Source organism: Equus asinus, chromosome 28 (genome assembly GCF_041296235.1).
Source record: "Equus asinus isolate D_3611 breed Donkey chromosome 28, EquAss-T2T_v2, whole genome shotgun sequence".
NCBI classification, from domain to species: domain Eukaryota; kingdom Metazoa; phylum Chordata; class Mammalia; order Perissodactyla; family Equidae; genus Equus; species Equus asinus.
Genome location: NC_091817.1, coordinates 24,875,838 through 24,894,704, shown reverse-complemented (window position 1 = coordinate 24,894,704; position 18,867 = coordinate 24,875,838). Strand labels below are relative to the sequence as shown.

General features: G+C 57.6%; 1 protein-coding gene across 1 annotated transcript in view; it reads left to right on the top strand.

The window, feature by feature from the left end:
* The first annotated feature begins 2,485 nt into the window (after positions 1 to 2,485).
* The window catches only part of CNGB1 (cyclic nucleotide gated channel subunit beta 1), a 68,350-nt gene continuing 51,968 nt past the window's right edge, over positions 2,486 to 18,867 (top strand). The window contains exons 1-13 of the mRNA XM_070500426.1: positions 2,486 to 2,576; positions 3,473 to 3,630; positions 4,750 to 4,934; positions 7,230 to 7,287; positions 7,586 to 7,658; positions 8,456 to 8,573; positions 8,663 to 8,705; positions 8,897 to 8,933; positions 10,582 to 10,657; positions 10,923 to 10,962; positions 11,340 to 11,490; positions 12,278 to 12,353; positions 13,621 to 13,657. Of these exons, the coding sequence (XP_070356527.1) occupies positions 4,758 to 4,934; positions 7,230 to 7,287; positions 7,586 to 7,658; positions 8,456 to 8,573; positions 8,663 to 8,705; positions 8,897 to 8,933; positions 10,582 to 10,657; positions 10,923 to 10,962; positions 11,340 to 11,490; positions 12,278 to 12,353; positions 13,621 to 13,657 (886 nt within the window). The 5' untranslated portion in view covers positions 2,486 to 2,576; positions 3,473 to 3,630; positions 4,750 to 4,757. The remainder of the gene's footprint in view (positions 2,577 to 3,472; positions 3,631 to 4,749; positions 4,935 to 7,229; positions 7,288 to 7,585; positions 7,659 to 8,455; positions 8,574 to 8,662; positions 8,706 to 8,896; positions 8,934 to 10,581; positions 10,658 to 10,922; positions 10,963 to 11,339; positions 11,491 to 12,277; positions 12,354 to 13,620; positions 13,658 to 18,867) is intronic.

The window sequence follows — 18,867 nt, the reverse complement described above, 5'->3', positions numbered from 1 at the left end:
TAGAAGCCTCCACTACCCGTTCCCAGTCCCCAATCCCAACCCCCTGCAAGAGGGAACCGCCCTCCTGCCGCATAGCATAACCACTGCTTTCTTCATAGTTTTCCTCCTATGTTTGCAGCCATAGACAAGGCAGGCTGATTTTGCCCTTTTTGAACTTCGTGTACACAGATCATTGGCGTCTTTCCAGTCTGGCTTCCCTCCACATATGTGCACGTGAGAGTCATCCAAACTGCTGTGTGCCTGACGTTTGTTCATTTTCCTCACCCCAGAGCCCATTACTCTTCACCCAAGCCCAGGTGACTTTGCCCACGCTGCAGGGGCTCCACTGCCCCACGGTTGCCCAACCCAGTGGGCGCAGGTCAAGCCTCAGCTCACACAGGGGTCCTGCCCATTCCTCCCCATCAACATACTCACTCCTCTTGGGGAGCAGCACCCCTTTCCCTGGTTCTCCTCCTCCCTCACTAACAGCTCCTTCAGTCTCATTCACCAGCTCCTCCTCCTTTTCCCAACAGTGAACTGTGCTGGAGGGTTCCAGGCGCCGTCTTTGGTCCACTTCTCTTCTTTAGTTACGCTGGAGTCCCCAGGTAATTTCAACCAGCCTTGTGACTTTGAGCATCCTCTACAAGCTGAGCTGATGCCTCCAAAGTTTCTGTTCCACCTCTCCCCAGGCTCCAGACACACACACACACACTCATACGCACACACCCCTCGCCACCTACAGCACATTTGCACCTGGCTGTCTCTCAGACATCTTAACAAAGTAGAGTTCACGATTTTACCCCCAAAACTCTTCCTCCCACCCCGAGCCCCAGGCTTCCTCTTTTCAGTAAATGGCACCCCCTGCCACCCAGTGGACCAAGCTAAGCACCCTCAACACCTCCCTTTTCCTTTCCCTCCCCTTTCTCTCTTTCTCTACTGCCACCCACCTAGTCCAAGCCCCATGATCTCTGCACTGGCCTCCATCAAGCCAGAGGCAAGGGGGAATACGACCGACGACACAGGCCACCACTGCAGAAGAGCTCACTTCTCCCACTGCAGGGGCCTGGCTGGAGGTGCCAGAGAGGAGCCCTGACCCCCTGCAGCCCAGCATATTTCAGAGGGAGGCAGGGGCCACCTTGAGCTTTCCTGTTGGGGTTGGGCCTTGTTGGCGGTAGGAACATTCTTCCACACCAGGTGCCGTCAGGGGTTGCATATCAGAGGTCGGGCACAGGAAGGAGAACCCAGGGGTCATCCGGTCACAAATTGCTTTGTCCGTCTGCACCCTCCTGACCAGTTTCCTGCCTCCACAGCGGCCCACTACACAACAGCCACACAGATCACATCCGGCCCCTGTTCAAAACCATCATGGCTTCCATGGTCCATCAACTAGAATGCAAATTCCTTACCATGACCTGCGGGCCCACAGATCTGGCTCCTCCCACCTCTGGACCTCATCTCCCACCGCTCTCCCCCACACCCATGAAGCCCCTGGCTCCAGCGCCCTCTCTGTTCCTCAAGGGCATCAAACTTGTTCCAGCCTCAGGGCCTTTACCCTGGCGGCATCTTCTGCCTGGAACACTGGTCACTCAGATCTTGCTTTTCAAATCTCAGCTTGAATATCTACCTCATATGGAGGCCGGCCTACCGCCTCTCCCCACCACTACACACTCATCTCTGCCCTGTTCGTTTCTTTCATGGCACCCACCATAATTTGCAATCGTTCTTTATTCATCGTTAATCTTTTTTATTTCTGCCTCCTCTATCGGCATGTGAGATCCGTGACGGCAGGTCCTATGCCTGGCTTGCTCAGTGTGCCCAGGTTGGCACGCTGCCGGGCACAGAGGGAGAGCTTGAGAAGTGTGGTAGCGATCAAGTCAAGTCCCTGCCCCTTTGCTGACCAGTCCACTACTCCACTCCCTACCCAGGTCCCATCACCTCGCCAAGCCCCTCTTTGCTGGGCCTTTGTCCCTCATCCCTGACATCTCTGTCTCCCCTCCAGGGTCTGACCTCAGTTCAGGGGGCTGGCTCAGACACAGTCAACCGCCAGTTCTTGAATCCTCCCTAAAATGCCAGCCCTGGGACCACGGCCATTCTGGCAGAGTCCCAGGCCGCTGGGGCCCTGCCCAAGCTGCTGAAGACTCCGGGCCGGAGAGAATCTGTTTGGGTCCCGGCACGGGGCTAGAGAGCTGGCACGTGCCTCCTGTTATTGCTGACTGAGAGCTGACAAGCCCCTGCCACCTCGAGGACTCTCCTAGAGTCACACCAGGACTCCAAGCTGTTTTCCTCCCACCAGCCACTCTGTGGGGAGCCGGGCCCCTGGTAACTGGGCAAGTCCCTGGGGGACCCATGGTGCCCCAAGTTTGGGCCACATGGGGCTCCTTCCCTGGGGCCCAGATCCCTGCTCGCCCCTTGGGGTTGCTGCTGGCTCCCTGAGCGTCAACCTCCTCTCGTCCACCGCCGCCTCCCCACCCCTGTTCCCCACTTGCTAATCCTTTGCACACGGCCCGGCCGCCACCAATTAATCCCCCATGTCTGAGAGGGCAGCTGCGAGTGGCAGGGGGAAGGCAACTCCTGGCTGGTGGTCAGCATCTGAGCAGGTAACTCAGGATGAGGTGGGGGCTTGGTGGGACCCCCGATCGGATCCCCATGCTCTCCTTCTAGCAAGACGTTTAGACAAGGAGGACCGGGCAAGGCTGGGAAAGCTGGGGCTTCCTCTCCCACTGTAGGGCTCAAATCTTAGTGTGCATCAGAATCTTCACGGCAGCTTGTGCAATGCAGGTTCCAGGTCCCCTTGGGGGTTGGGAGGGGCCTAGGAATCCGTATTTTCACCAGCTTCCCAGATGATTCTGAAAAAGCTGGCAGTCCAAGCGCCACAATTGCCCTGGGCTGCCCCTTTCAGAGCCCCCTTCCCGCCTGAGCCTACCGCAACGTGGAGTCGGCAAGGACACGGCAAAAAGGGAGGAGGCACCTGTAAGCATTTCCATCCAGGAAGAAATGGCTGGGGCTAGGGGAAGAAGAAAAATTGGGCGTGGGGAAGGCTACCCTAGTCATTTCTAGAAGGTTCAGAAACACGGGCAGAATTGCTGCTGGCTGGGAAAGGGTTTGCAGGACTGGCCTGCAGAAGAAGCCGACCCCGGGCAAATGTCAGCACCACCAAGGGTCCATGTGGGACGTCTGGAGTCAGGCAGACCTGAGCATAAATTCGGCTTGGCTGCTTACTGGCTGTGTCACTTTGGGCAAGTCTACTGACCTCTCTGTGCCTCCATTTCCTTAGCTGTATAGTGGTGATGAAAACTTATGCTGCTAGGGCCAGGTGGGAGGTGGTGAGAGCGAGGTTGAGTGTGGTTGATCATGGGTGGAGAGCACTGAGCTCAGATGGGGCTCGTGGGGCTGCCTGTGGCTGGCTGGGGTCAGTGGAAACTGCCATCCTAAACGGGTGACCTTGGGCTCTCCTGACCTTGGTATTCACTCTGTCTATACCCGCACCCAACAGGGAAATGGAAGACCAGAGTGGTCATGTCTGGCCCAAGTTGACATTTTTGGAGGCCGAGCCAGGAATCTGATGCCCCACCCAGAGCTCTGCTTCTCACCACAGCCTCTCACAGGAAGGGCTGGGCTTCTGAGGCCAAAGCGGGGACAGAAGTCAGAGCTGTGAGTAGAAGGGCAGGCAGTGGGCCCGGGGCTGCGGGGAGCTGGGCAAGGGGCAGGGATCCTGGGCCCCGTGCCTGCCCTTTTCAGCCTGGGGCCAGGGTCCTTGGCAGGGGAGGGACAGAGAAGCCCTCACCAATGCCTTGGTTGCCTGTGGCTGGGGAGGGGTGGGGGGCACACTGTGCTGGGCACTGCCTCCAAAGGGCCCCTCCAGGGCTGGGAGTTTGCACCATTCATCTGGGTGGTGCCTGCTGGGCAACGCTGTCCCACAGGGATTTCATCATAAGGGCAGGCTCTCCCCATCCCAGAAGAGGAATGATGCCAGAAACTGAACCCCTACACCGTAGGGCTGATATATCACAGTAAACCATGAAAAAGGGGTGTGACTGTCATTTTATCTTAATTTTTAAATCATAAAAATAAGTTAATTTTATCTCATGTTAAAACAGATTTTCCATTCACATGTTACTTAGGAGGTATTTTTAAAAATTTATAATGGGAGGATGCTGAAAAAGATATCCCACAATAAGCATTTTTGCTTGACACCAAATAATAGTCACAGTCAACATTTATTGAGCTCTCAGGGTGTGCCAGTCGCTGTTCTCATCAGTTTGTTTTATCCTCGCACTCACCCGGCAAGGTAGGTACCATTAACATCCCCATTTAACAGAGGAGCCAACGGAGGCATGGAGAGTTTAACTGATGCGCTTGTGACTGGAGTCCAGAGCGTGCACCTCTTTCCATGTTAGTTCAAATATATCTACTTGTTAAAAATGGTTCCATAATATTCCATTATTGGGTATATTGCAGTTTATTTATTAGATGCCCCTCTTACAGATGAGCCTTTAGGTACTTTCCAATAACCGGTCTCCTATTAGTGGTTATTTGGATGCTTTCATCTTCGGCTATAACACTATTGTGACCAACCTTTTTATACACGTATGTTTGTGGACTCGAGTATTTCTGTAAGGAATACCTGGAGGTATAAGTATCTTTTTAGATGCAAAATATTTTTAAAGATGATGAGAGAAAAGGGCAATATGTAACCCACAAATGTGGCCCCAAAATGGCGGCAGCAACTGTGAGCACTCTGGGGAGACCTAAGGACTCTGCCCCTTACAGGTGCCAGGATGTTGGGCTGGGTCCAGAAGGTGCTGCCTCAGCCTCCAGCGACCCCTCAGAAGACCAAGATGGAGCGGGAGGAGCGGGCAGAACCAGAGCCCCAGCTGGAGCTGGAGACGGGGCGAGAACCAGAGCGGGAGCCGGAAGCAGCCCCTGAGGAGGCCGAGCTAGGGGACGAGTCCCTGGTGAGAGGCGGAGGGTGAAGGAGGGCATCCTGGCTGGCTGCTTGGGGAAGTCCCAGCTTGGGTTGGCTGCCCCCAGGGTCCTTCCACAACAGAGAAAGCTGGAGCCGGAAGGAGACGTGGAGGTCACCCGGTTCTGTAAAAGGCTGGATAGTAAACATTTCAGGCTTTGTGAGTCATGCCATCTCTGTTCATTACTCAACTCCGTCACTGTAACATGAAAATAGCCATGGACAACACGTAAACGAATGCGCATGGTTGTGTTCCTATAAGACTTTGTGAATCTGTGAGGTAACCAAGCATACTGCTCCATTTGGTTGGCGTTCGTTTTGCAGAAAGACTTTCTTGATGAAGGAGGTAGGATGTGATATACATTCTGGTGCACACTGCTTACTCATTGTGGGCCAGTGACAGTTTGCAGGCTCCCACGGGCTCATGGACCACACTCTGAGCAGCACTGCTCTAGAGCTTTCCTCTGAGCACATTGAAACCTGCCAGTTCTGCATCTCATTCATTCAGGAGGCTGATGACAGCTAACCCAGAAGCTGGATTCAACAGATTTGATTCAGCTTCTAAGGGACGCCAGGCCTGTGTGCAGCGCTGGGAGCACAGTGCTGAATAAGGCACCACCCCGGGGGGTCAGCAGGCGAGTCTCAGGCAGGTCATTCTCCCAGGAGACAGAGGTGATGAGGGAATGCGGTGAGCTCCAACATTGGCCTCAGCTCTACCCTTCTGGGGGGGCCAAATAAGGGTACCAGACTGGGTACCATGGGGCCTCAGAGGAGGGAGAGAATCGTCTTAAGTGTGGAGATTGGAAGCTGGTGGGGGAGTGCTTCTGGGCACATGGGCTGGGCTGAGTCGTAAGTGGAGGAGATGGAGAGCTGGGGCGCTCCCGGCAGAGGAAAGGCTGCTCCTCGGTGGTGCAGGGTGTGCTTAGGAAGCAGTGAGCTGCCCAGGTCTAGGGTTTGTGTGCATGTGCATGTGTCCTTAGTGGGAGGTTTGTGCACACATATGTGCCGGCAAATTGCATGTGCACAAATGCACCCATGCGTATTTACATGTGTGTGTGCACACCAAATATACACATATGTGTTATGTGTCTGTGCACATGCATCAGATTTATAGCGTGTATAAATGTGTGCACATACACATGTTTTAGAGTCTGTGAATGTATTCATGTGTTTGCACATGTACATACATGTTTGTGTTTCTGTGTGTGAATGGACATAGTTGTATGTGTCTACATGTTTGTATATATATGTATTTTGCGCATCTGTGCACAGATGCTCACGTATATGTGTTCAGATGTGGAACTTTATGTGTATGTATGTATGTGCATGTATGTGGTTATGTACTTTTGTGCGTCTGTGTAGTGTGTTCATCTATCTGTGTGTTTGTGTTGATGTGCACATGAAATGAAATGCACATGAGTACATTTGTGTATCAGTGCAAGTATGCATGTGTGCGTGTGTACATGCCTGTGTTTATGTGACTGAGCACATACATGTGTGTACACATATCGGTGCCTGTGTATCTGCAACTGTATGTGCACACACATGCACATGTTTGTGTGTCTGCACACGTGCAGGTATTTGCATATGTATACGCACGTGTTTGCACATACCTGCAGACATACCTGCCAAAGCATATGAACACGTGCTTTGTGTCTTGCATGTACATGTGTATGCGTGGGCAGGTGCACTTATTTTGTGTCTGTGCACGTATGCATGTGTGTACACACACGTGTCTGTGTGTCGCTGTGTGTATGCCTATGTGCTCATGTGTGTCTGGGCATGTATGTGAGTGTCTGTACATGTGCATATGTGCACGCAGCAGCAGGAGGTACATCTGCAGAGGTAGACAGGACAGAGGCTGGACACCACTCGGCTGCTGGAGGGGAGTAGGAAGTTTGGCCCCGTGGCAGAGGGAGAGCTCTGTGGCGCTGTGGGTGTGGGGTGGGCTCCTCTCCCCTCCTCTTCCCCTCAGCTTGCTCCAAGCCTTCATAACTCTCTCTAACATTCCTCCCTCTTCTCAGGCTACTGAAGTGGGGCAACTTCCTGGGGGATGTGATAGGCCTGGGGGCCACCTTTCGGGAGGAGTGTGAGCGCCCAGGCCTGGATGAGGGGCCCTGGGGCTGGGAGGGTTTACAGAGACGATTGTGAGAATAGAGTTATTTGGTGCTGTGGCGGTGGGGTGGGGGGGGGGGGCGGCGTCCCTTGTGGGTGGGTCAGGGGCTGACCCTGCCTCAACCAGGCTGGTCTTGCTGCTGGCTTACATGGTCCTGTTCGAACCCTCCAGCCACCTGAGGAGCCATTCAAGGGGCAGGAAGTGGCTGCAGCTGGCCCCTCGCTGCAGGGTGAGTGCTGGAAGCCCCAGCTGGGCTGGTGGGGTCAGGCGGTGGGAAGGGGCTGCCTTCTCCCTGCAGAGCCTTGCAGGCAAGGCTGGCAGGCCCACTTCACAGATGAAGAAACTGAGGCTCGGAGAAGCTCAGGATGGGCTCCTGGGCCCCTTTTAGCTGAGCTGAGCTGGGACCCTGGCCTTCTGACCCCCTTGGGGTTCTCCGCTCTACCCTGCTTCTGACTTGTCCTCCCCAGCAGGTTAGAAATGGGCTTCTCTGAGGCTCCAGATCTAAAGTATGAGAAACTCTTTTCTAGAAACCCAGGAGGCTGCCCCTACTCTGCCCACATCCCTCCAGGCCCAGGTCGCTGTGGTTCCTGAAGCAAACAGGTACCACCCCACCCTGCCCTCTCCTCAGGGCCAGCCTCCGCCCCCAAGCTAGGGAACCACCGGGCGTGGGGACCAGCACAGCTCTCAGGTCTGTGGTCATTCCCAGGCCAAGGCCTGCAGCAGCGTGGAAATTGGCTGAAGGGAGCTCCAGGCAGAGGATGGGGGTCCCCTGGGCCACATGGACAACATGACCAAGAGAAGCAGAGGGTGGGGGCCAGCGGTTTCTCAGTGCTTGGGTGAAATGCGGGTCCAGCGTGGCCAGAGCTTCTGATTTTCCCAACGAAGCCAGAAACCCAGACTTTGACCTGAAGTCTCCCAGTTAACTCAAACATTTTGGACCAGTGGTGCTTGTCCAAGCGAGCATGTCCGTGGGTGGCTGGCCTCAGGCAATGAGTCTGTGACCCTCATAATTAGGCCGACCAGGCTCAGTCACAAGGAGATGCCCCACAGGAAACCCTCAACCCTTGGGGAGGACAAGGCATGTGCCAAGTGCAGGACGGGGACCCCCTGGAGCCAGGCTAAGGGGGAGGCAGGATGATGGAGAGAACTCAGTTGCTCTGAACTGAGCATCTGATGGGGGTGGGCCCAGGTTGGCACGGGGCATGCCTGGCCTCCAGGGTTGGTGTCCCCCATTTCCCAGAGAGGCTCATGGGGGAAGTGACGTGTCTGAAGTCTCACAGTGGGGAGATAGAGGTTTGGGATTCAAATCTAGTTCTTCAGGACGTGGTGGACGGCCGCTCAGACCAGGGAGGGGCTGGGGAGATTGAGAACAGCCCAGTGTCTCTGTCCCTTGGCAGTCCCAGCGGCCAGGTGCTGACCTGGCTCAGGAAGGGCATGGAGAAGGTCGTCCCGCAGCCGGTCTACAGTGGCAGGCCAGCCCAGAACACTGCTGCTGGACTGGAGGGCCCGGCTCAGGTACTGCTGGGCCCGGGAGCTGAGGCGGGGCGGATGGGAGGCCAGTGCACCTGGACTCTCTGCCCACATCTGTCTGTCTGTCCTGGCAGGCAGGAGCACAGATCCTTGGGCACTGCAGCGCTGGGGGCCCAGGTAAGGCCAGGAAGTGGGATGGCTGTACAGCGGTGGGACCGAGGAGCTGTTGGCATGGCCCTGCCCTGGGGAGAGTCCACGGGGCCAGAGCTTCTATATGACTGGCCCCGGGTTGGAACCTGGGTTTGAGGTGGCTGGCCGGGGGGCTCTGGGTGGCCTCTTGGTGCTGACCACCATCCTTTCTTCTGCAGATGGACCCGACGAGGCGCCCAGGTCCCAGGACAGCAGGTGAGTCGGCATCCTAAGCACTGATTTGGGAGCCCCTGAGCCTCATCTGTAGTGTGTGTGTGTATGGGGTGGGGAGCACTGTGCCCAGAGCCCTTGAGTTTAGGAGCCACCACGACCTCAGGGTGTGACCTTGGACTGCCTCTGGTCTCTTCCAGACCTCGCCTTTCTCATCCATAAAATGGGGGTGGTGGGCCCTGGGCTGCCCATGGCTTGCTGTGCTGATCCTGGGAGACCCCCAGGTGGGGGCCCCTTCTGAGGACAGGGACTAGGCACAGATGAGATCCGCATAGGTGGGCTTCGCATAGGCGGGCCCCACATGGAGCACAGAGGCAGGGCCAGGGCCGCCGTGGGACACCTTGGGGCGCCCAGATTGGCCTCACAGTTGGCAACAGCTTTGGGCTTCTCAGAGCTGACGGAGGGGCTGCCTTGTCATCCAGGGTGGCGGGCTGGGTGGACTCCGTGACAAACGCGGGAGCCTCTGTCTTTCTCCAGGGAGGGGCCCTGCTCAGCTCCGGCTGCCCCTGCCCTGCGGGAGTGTGGGCCCAGTGGGGCTAGTCCTCCAGTTTTTCAAGAGAAGCTAGAAATGTAGGTTTTTATGTAAACTCCTTAATTTTTAGATGTTGCCAATTGAAAGCTTTTCAAAAATACTGTGAGCCCCCAAAAGAAGCCTGAAGGCTCCAGTTTGCAATCCCTGTTGGAAACCCAGAGTCCTGTGTTCACCTCCTTCCTCCCTCCCTCCCTCCATTCCTTCCTTCCTTCCTTTCTCCTTCTCTCAGGTCCCTGAGCACAGGGGCTTTGTCTTGGTCACTGCTGGACCCCTGGCGCCCAGCACAGTGGCTGCCGTAAGAGGAGACTTGGCACAGAAGGGAGGAACACATGGATGAATTAATGAATGTACACAATCACACGCTCCGTTCATTCATTCACTGCTCCAGCTTGCTCTGAACGATTCAATGTCCGCTTGAGGCTGCCCAGGTCATGGGTCCCCAGGGCCACTCCGCTGACTTTGGGACCAGGAAAGTGATTTAGGATGAAGGCGCCCAGCGGACTTGCCAGCTTTCTTTGGGGCCATATGTGGGAGGATGGCTTCCCCCGGGAGCATGGAGCTTCCCTGAAGAGGGAGGGGCTGCCTGGAGGCCAGGTGGACCTGGGACCCAGCATTTGCCCCAGGACAACTACACAATTTGTGGGGCCCAGTGCAAAATGAAAATGCAGGACTCCCTTAAAAAAATTATTAAGAATTTAACCCTGTGACAACAGAGCATTAAATAAAAAAATGGTTCTTTCTAAGTGTAGGGCCCTGCACAGGTCACATACCTGTGAAGCCAGGCCTAGCTGTCCCAGTCACAGGGAGCCCCCCTGCCGCATTCAGGTCTCCAGCAGCCTCCACTCCTCACCTGCTGCCCAGGAGGCCAGGGCTGGGCTTGTTCCAGAGCCTGGTCCAGCCCCGGGTCAGAATTCGAGCTTGGCGGAAATTTCCTCCGCCGCCTGGGGCCCTTTGAGAGGATACAGTACAAAGCCCCCACTGTGCAGAATGGGAACCAGGGGTGAGCAAGAGCTGTGGAGGCCCGGGACCCCAGCAGGCGGTCAGGACGGTGTGGCAGCAGGCTTCTTCAGGCAGCTCGGTTGACCACTGGCCCCTCTGCAGGCCCAGGCCCTGGCTGCTCAGGTGGTTCGCACAGAATCTGGACAGAGTACTGCCTCAGCCCCCAAAAACATCTGAGGTAAGCTGAGGAAGAGGGGAGCAGGCAGCTGACCCCCTGGGAGGGTTTCAGGGGCCCCAGGAAGAGCCTGCCTACACCAGCCGGCTGTCCCCACCCCCAGGGACCCACGGAGGGGGTGCTCTCCTCCCTGGAGGGTCCTTGATGGGAGGAGTGACTGCAGGAGGGGCAGGGGGCTTCAGGGGAAGGATGAGCCAGGGCCCGGCTGGCTGGGGCAGGGGTGCACAGGCTCTTTGCTCCCTGACCTCACTCCCTGCTTATGATCCAGGACCGGAGAGATGAGCCGGCTGATGCCACCTCGGGCCCAGGTACAACAGGGAAGGGACCTGGGGAGGGGCTGCCTGGCATGGTCACAGGCTGGACTGGGGTACAACTGGGGCGTGGGGGATCCTGGAGGAGGACCTTAGCCCTCACCCAGGCTAGGGAGGGGGTCAAGTCTTGCAGGAGCCAGCCATTGTGGGGGGCCCTGGAACCCCCTCCCCAGTCCAGGCTGGGAAACCAGTGGCCTGGGACAGACTTGTGGGGTCTTGGAAAAGTCCCTTCCCCTCCCTGGGGTAGTTGGGTGGTCCTGAGGGGCTCTCCACTCAGTCACGTTGGCACCTCGAATCCAGCACCCTGAGCCCTGGAGGGGTGGCATGGAGCCCAGCCACATCATCCTCAACCTCCTGCTCTCCCTGTGGCTTAGCGCCCCCAGAACCCCCCCTGGAAACGGAGCCCGTGCTTCAGGCCCCGGAGAGCCCCTCCCTGCCCACCCCCAGCGCCCCGGAGCCCGAGGAGGAGCCGACCCCAGATCCCGGCCTCCAGGCCTCCCTGCCGACCCCCGGGGACTCTGCCAGGTGAGCCCCCAGTGCCTGCCTCCCACCAGGACCAGGGTCAGTCCTCGCCCCAGCTCGACACCCAAGCTTCGCCAAACTAGTTTTTTTAAATTATAAAAGTAACATGTGCCTGGGAGAAAACTCGAAGGGGTTTCCAGGGCCCCATCCCGGGGCAAACGCCGCCACACTTCCCGTCCCTTCTGATGGTTTCACACGGAGACAAGCTTGCGAGTGTGTCTCTCCTTGAAACATGTGCCTGAAGGTGCAAACCATCCATGCTGTTCTGCGTCTTGCTTTTTCACCTAAAAACGTATCTTAGAGCTGGTTTGATACCTGTAGTCTCCCTCCTTTCCAACAGCAGCGTGGTGCTCCGTCGTGTGGACACACAGCCTTTGTGTAACCACGTGGCAGGCACTTAGGTTTGTTTCCACGTTTTGCTGTGATTGGGAGCCTTGTAAAGGCATTGCTTCACTCATGTCCACATAAATCTGTAGGACAAATCTGAGCATCGGAGTCGCTGGGCTGAAGGATACGTGCCTTTAAAATCATAGTGGGTGCTGCCAGATGCTCCCACCCTGGCAGTGTACAGGGCCTGAGATGCACCTCCAGGGCCTGCTGGGGCCTGAGCAGTAGGCAGAGGCCTGCCTAGGGAGGCCGGGGAGGGGGCAATGGTCTTTGGGGCTGGAGACGTGGGTTCCAGTCTGCCCACTGGCGGGCCTCCTGTCTGCCTTGGGGAGGAGATGACTCTGGTCTCAGTTTCCCCAGGAGACCTCCCACCTGGACACGACCCATTCTCTCCCACCTGCAGGTTGATGACGTGGCTTCTGCACAGGCTGGAGATGGCCCTGCCCCAGCCAGTGCTCCATGGGAAGGCTGGGGAGCAGGTCGGTGCCGCGATCGGGCAGCAGGGCCCTGGGTGGTGGGAGGAAGGGGTCTCGGGAGCTCAGGCAAGGGTGGGGTGGTCAGCCTGTGTTCCTGGGGTGGGAGCACAGGAGGAAGAAGGGAGCCTGCAGCAGGAACCCAGCCCCCCAGCCTGCCTGTCTTCCAGCTCACATTCCTTCCACACACTGTCTGGTCACTGAGGCCGCAGGGCTGAGAAGCACTGGCCCAGCCCCGCCAGATAGGAGCTCACAGTCAGTGGGGAAGTACTTCCAGGGGGATGGGGGAGCAGAGAGGATGTAGGGTGCAGAGGAGGAGCCTTTGCGGAGTATCGAGGAAGGCTTCCCAGGGGAGGCAGCCTGCAAGCTGAGACCTGAAGGAAGAGTAGGAAGGGGGTGGGTGAAGCTGAAGGTGGGTGGTGTAGGAAGGGCCCTTCAGGCAGAGGATCAGCATGTGCAAAGGCCCTGAGACAACAGAGGCTTGGAATGTTCTAGGAAGAAGTGGGGTTCCCAGGAAGCCAGTGGGCCCTGTGTGTATTCCTAACAACCTAGGGCTCCAACATGGGTGGGTGGGGGGAGCAGGGCTTCTGTCAGCTCTTCCTCTCCCTCTCCAAGAACCTGGCACCTGGCCCTTCTCTCTTGGGGACAATTGGACATCTTCATAGAAGCACCTGGAATGGGGAGGTGGGAGGCCTGGCCCCTGGTCCTGGCTGCAGCAGGAGATGGGTGGGAAGCTTCAGGGCCCCCTGCCTGTAGGCTCAGCTCTCAGGCTGCGTGTTCACAGGCCTCCGAGGGTGGGAGAGGAGCTGCAACTTTGGCGTTTTCCAAGAAGAGGAAAGAAGGGGGGCAGGAACATCAGTCAACGAAGACGCCCTCAGAGAGGGGGGCCCTGAGGATGGGGCTGGGCAGGGGAGGTGTGGCTCTGGCCAGGAGTGGCCTTTGTGCAGAGGGAGCCTCACGAGAACCCCCCAAGGAGGGGGAGGGAGGAAGTTTTGCACATGCGGAGAACAAACAGAGGACGCCCCAGGAGGGGCCCAGCCCAAGCAGAGGAGCCAAGGTGGGACCTGGGAGGAGAACGACTGCGTAGAGGGCAGCTCTGAGGCGGGAGAGCAGCAGGGACGAGTGGAGTCCGATGCGAGGGCATCCTCAGCGGTCTCCTGGTGGGGCGAGGACAACCCTCTTGCTCCCGTGTGTGCTGGGGCGGGGCAGGGGGTGACGCAGAGAGGCTGGGGAGGCGGCCACGACTGTTTCTTCCCCTTTTCTCCCCACGCAGGAGCCTGAGTCCCCCGTGACGTGTGACGTGCAGACCAGTAAGTGACACACTCGTGGGTCCTCACGTGCATCTCTGGGAGGGTGGCTTGGTCTGAGCGTGCGGGGGCAGTGGAGCTGTCCCTGGCCAGGTCTGGACTCACTGGGGGGCCACCGTCAAAGTCTCCTGACCTGGAGCTGAGAGCCCCATGCTTAGCAGGGCCCCTCAGTCAGCCTGGCCAGAGCCAGGGGGTGGCGGGAGGCCCTGCTGGGGGCAGTGGGGAGGCGTGGGGGGGACCTGGCTTGCCTTTCAGCTTCTATCCAGGGAAAACAGTTCTGAGGCCAAGTGGGTGGGGCCCCCTTTCTTCTGGGAACACCCGGAGAGAGCTCCCCGCTGCCCCCGGGGCCGGTGGGTTTGGTTAAGCAGGGCCCTGGCTGGGGGCCAAGGGAAGAGGCACGAGGTCTCCCTGGGGGAACTGGACCCCACAGACTCCAGCCCCCTTGAGCTGGGAGGGTCTCCCCTCCCCTGTGGGTGGGTTGGGAGGTGTCTGCCTTTCATCCCAGCCCTGTGCCAGGACTGGGGACAGACTGGGGCCAGGAGGGGACGGCTAGGGTCCAAAATCTGCTCTTCCTTCATTTCGTGGTCTCCGGAGAGGTATGTGGTACACAGGGCGTTCGTTCATTCCTTCATTCGTTCATTCATTCATCAACAAATGATCACGGACGGGCTGCTGTGTGCCAGGCCTGTGATGAGTTCTAGAAGTGAGAGAAGCAGAGTTCAGGCCCTGTGGGCAGTGGCCCTGTTCCACCCTGGGCACAGGCTCCGGAGTGTGGGCCTCAGCGCTGCCCAGGGCTGCTCCTCGCAGTCTGCCAGGCTGCGTCCACCGCCAGCCCCGCTAGGCTGTGGTAGTCTTTCTGAGCATTTGGATGTTAGGCAAAGTCACCACGGTCCGGGGCAGCACAGGCAGGCGGCAGGCTGACAGAGCAGCCGTGGGAGGTGACGAGTTTGTATAATGGTGATGACAGTGTGAGGAGGGGGCCTCAGAGCAGAACTCTGAGTCCCACAGAGCTTGTGGCCACCCTGGAGGGCACAGAGCAGCGACCCCCATGGCTGTTGGGGCAGACAGAGGGGCAGAGATGTGCCCAAGGTCACAGAGCAAGTTCTCCTAGAGGGCGACCTGAGTCCCTCGGCCTGGTAGCGGTTGCTCAGTCAGGCTAGAGTTAGCGGGACAGACCTTCCTGGGGGCAGAGACCCCCGAAGCTGCTGAGAGCTCTGGGGTTGGAGCCCTGGCCCTCTTGTCCTCCCTCTGCCCCCTGAAGGGAGGCAGGAGTCTCAGCCTGCAGACAGGCCTCCTACCGCGCCCAGGGTCCGCGGTCGTGGTGAGCGCTGGGGTGGCCATAGGGCAGACCGAGCACAGGGCGCGCTTGTTTCCAGAGTCAGTGTTGGCAGGTTGGTTCCTTCTGGGCCCTCAGGGCAAAGCCGTCCCGGCCCCCTCCCCTGGCTTCTGGGGCTGCTGGCCGTCCTTGCGGTCCCTTGGCTTCGAGCTGCCCTCTGACCTCTGCCTTTTGCTCTGTGTCTGTCTGACCTCCGTCTCCTTTCTTTTATAAGGACATCAGTCACTAGATTTAGGGCCCACCCTCAATCCAGGATGATTTTGTCCTGAGATCCTTAACCTTAACCTACTCACCTCTGCAAAGACCCTATTTCAAATAAGGGCACAGTCCTGGGCAACAGGGTTAGGACTTGGACATGTGTTTAGGGGGGACGCTGCTCAACCTACCACACAGGGTGACCCTGAGGGGCTGGGGGCTGAGTGTCCCTTCCCTTCCCCCCACTCTGGCCCCCGCCTCCCCAGCCGTTCCCTCGTGGGGTCCCTCCCTCATTCATTCCCTCCGCCTGTCCACCGCACCCCCCCCCCACTCTTCTGTCTTCTCCTTTGTTTCAGGGGTGGCAACGGCTGGAGGCCTCTGAAACAGGGGAGAAGGGAGCCTGGGAGAGCGCGGATGGACAAACGGACAGATGGATGAAGGAAAGAAGGGTGCCCTGAAGACAAGACCTGCAGGGGAGGGAGGGGGTGGCTGTCGACCCCCACGTTCCTTGAACAGTGACCCCCCCTGCCCCTCCCCATGCTCGCAGACAGGGCGAGGGCCAGCCAGAGTCACCTCCATCAGCCCCAGAGCTGCCTCTCAGGGACCGAGGCGGCCGCTTTGCACCAGAACAAGGGGAAGGGTGACCAAGGGCAGCCTGTGGACTCAGGCTAGACAGCGGGAGGACTTCCCGCCGAAGGCTGTGGGGAAGCGGGTGGAGGACTCTCTGAGAGGACACCCGCACGGCCCTCGCGAGGCGCCTGGCACAGTCGGCACCCCTACAGGACACAGATTTTTCCAGAAGAGGTTCCCCTTAGGCTTGGCCGCGTTCTCTTCCTGGAAGAGTTGCAACCACTAGTGGACAGCAACAGACGCTTTCGCTGACATTAAAAAGCATGAATGAGCACATCAATCCTGTGGCTGCATGATATTATTGCTTCAGATAAGGCTAAAGTGAGGATTTAGGGTTGAAAAGTGGGCGGACTGGATGTGGCCTGTGGTCCTGGGGTTGCAGGATGGGGAAGCTAGGCAGCGGTCCTGAGATGCTTGTCCTGGGTCCCAGCTGGCCTGCAGGTGTCTTTGTTTGGGGAAAGGAGTGATTTTAAAAATTAGAATTAGTTGTCAATGTTTAAAAATCAGGTGGCTTTGCATAGAAGTAGTCTGGCTTCTCTCAGAAACTGGGAACATCGGCTATAACAGGCCCGCACTGTGCTCGTGAGGAGAGCCTGAGCAGCACTTCCCCTGAGGGCGGTGGCACCCTCCGCTTCGCCCACCTGCACCCTCTCCCTGGCTGCATGGGCCTGAGGTCTCAAACTGGCGATGAGGGAGTGCAGTCCTGGCAGAGCGAATACCGTGAGCCAATGCCTGGAGGCAGGAGGCGGAGGGGGTGTCCGGGGAGAGTGGTGGGCACTTCAGCTACTCTGGAGCCCAGGGTCCTTGATGAAGAAGAGAAAACTAGAAAAGCTGGGGCCTGATTCCAGGGGACTAGGCTGTAGGCAATGGGGAGCCATTGAAGGTGGTTGAGCAGAGAAGTGACTTCACAAAGATTACCCTGAGGCTGAGCAGGCACTGGAGGCAGGGAAAGCAATCAAAGAAAGGGTTCTTTAACTTTGGGCCACATCTGAAGCATCTAGGGGCAGCTATGAAGAAATGTCCCACCCCCAGACCTCCTGATTGGAAGAGTGTGGGAGCCTGGGAATCTGCATTTTCAAGAAGCACCCACTTCCCCAGATGATTCTGATGATGGAGTAGTGGCAGGGATCACATCTGGAGAAATACCCAGTTAGTGACAGTGCTGTGGGGGCCAGGAGGGAGAAGACGTGGGCCCGGACCAGGGAGAGGCAGAGGGAGGGGCCATAATGACCCTGGCCTGTCAGGAGGATGGAGGCTTTGATCCACAGCTCAGGCTTTGCCAGCAACCCAGGTCCGGGCGGGAAGCCTGTCCTAGATTCAGTGCCCCCGGGCTCCGTGCTGCTGGCCCTGGAAACTGAAGCTCCGACCCCACGTGGGGCTGCTGACCTGCACTGCTGGAACCCCCTCGTTTGGTGGCCCTGAGGGACATCCTACGCTGGCATGGAGGTCTGGCCAGGAGGTGGCACACCCATGAAGGCCTCCGGGGGCAAAGTTTAAGCCCATATGAGCTTGAGCACCCATGGTGCTTCTGAGGCCCCACCTGTGACCTGGGCGCCTGGGTGGGGCTGTGAATCAGGTGGCTGCGGAGAGAGGCTCAGAGCCCCAGGGCGGACAGCAGCGCCTTCACCGGGCCTTGCTCGGGCCCTGCCCCGGAGCGGTACCCCATGCCTGCCATTCCCAGAGGGAGACCTCGGGCACCAGCCTCTTCTCAGAGCTGTAGAATCTTTGGCTGTAAAATGGTGGCAACGTAGGGCCTGCCTTGCAGGGCTGGCACAGAGATGAAAGGAGGAGATGTTTACAAGATGCTTACTCACTAAATAGCAGCTAAAAAGAAAAGGTTAGGGTCCGGCCCGGTGGCCTAGTGGTTAAGTTTGTACTCCTCTTTGGAGGCCTGGGGTTCATGGTTCAGATTGCGAGTGTGGACCTACACAGGGCTCATCAAGCCACGCTGTGGCGGTGTCCCACATACAAAGTAGAGGAAGATGGGCACGGATGTTAGCTCAGGGACAATCTTCCTCAAGCAAAAAAAAAGGTTAATGAAAAGGAAAGTGAGGATGTTAGCAAGGACAGCATCAACTCTTCAAGATGCCAATCGCTGGGATCACCCAGCACCCATTATGGAGTGGCCACCAATGCCAGGGAGGCACCCACGGGGCACATTTGTCACCTGGGATAGCACACCGGGGAAACAGGAGTCAAGAGACCTGGCTCTGTCTCCAATGTCCTGTGTGGCCTTGGGCAAGTCACTCAGCCTCTCTGGTCTATAAAATGGGGACAGTACTGTTCTCAGCCTGAGGGGTTGCTGTGAAAGCTAATGAGCTCACAGGCCAGGGGATGTCCCTTGCTATGTCAGGTAAGAGCTTGCACACCAAGTGGCCGCTCGGGGTGGAGACGCCACATCACTGCTGGATGACAACATAGAATAACAGGAACGACACGTCCCTCCACCTGATCCAGGGCCACATTTGCAGGAGCCCCTGGTCAGACACTGGGCTGCATGTGGGGCTGGAGGAGCCAGGACGAGCCGAGGAAATGACTGGTTCAAGATGCGGGTGGGAGGCCTCCCCGGAGGAGACGGACGCCTCCTCTGAGGGGCAGGACAATGTCCGTACTGGAAGCCAGGAGCGCGGAGCCAGGTGCCTCCTGGAAAGTGCTCAGCCCGTGCCCGGCACAAGGGAAGCACCCATAAAAGAAGGCGTTAACCTGTGTCTCAGTTTGCTCATCTATAAGATGGGCGATAACACGCAGAGAGGGAAAATAAAATGGGGATCATAGTTACTCCCCCTTCAAAAGGTTGATGTGAGGACAGTTGAGTTAATCCATGTGAATTACTTGGCACAGGGCCTGGCACATAGTAAATGCTCAATAAATGTCTCTGCTGTTGTTATTATTATTATTATTATTCTACATCACGAACAATAACTTCCAAAGTCAAAGGATAAGACTTGAGGCCAGCTTCCATCTAAAGCCACTGTTAGTAATTCGTGCTTGGCTTGAGGTCCACCAAGACCCCTGGAGCTTTCGGGGAGCACTTGGTCTCCACCTCTATCCC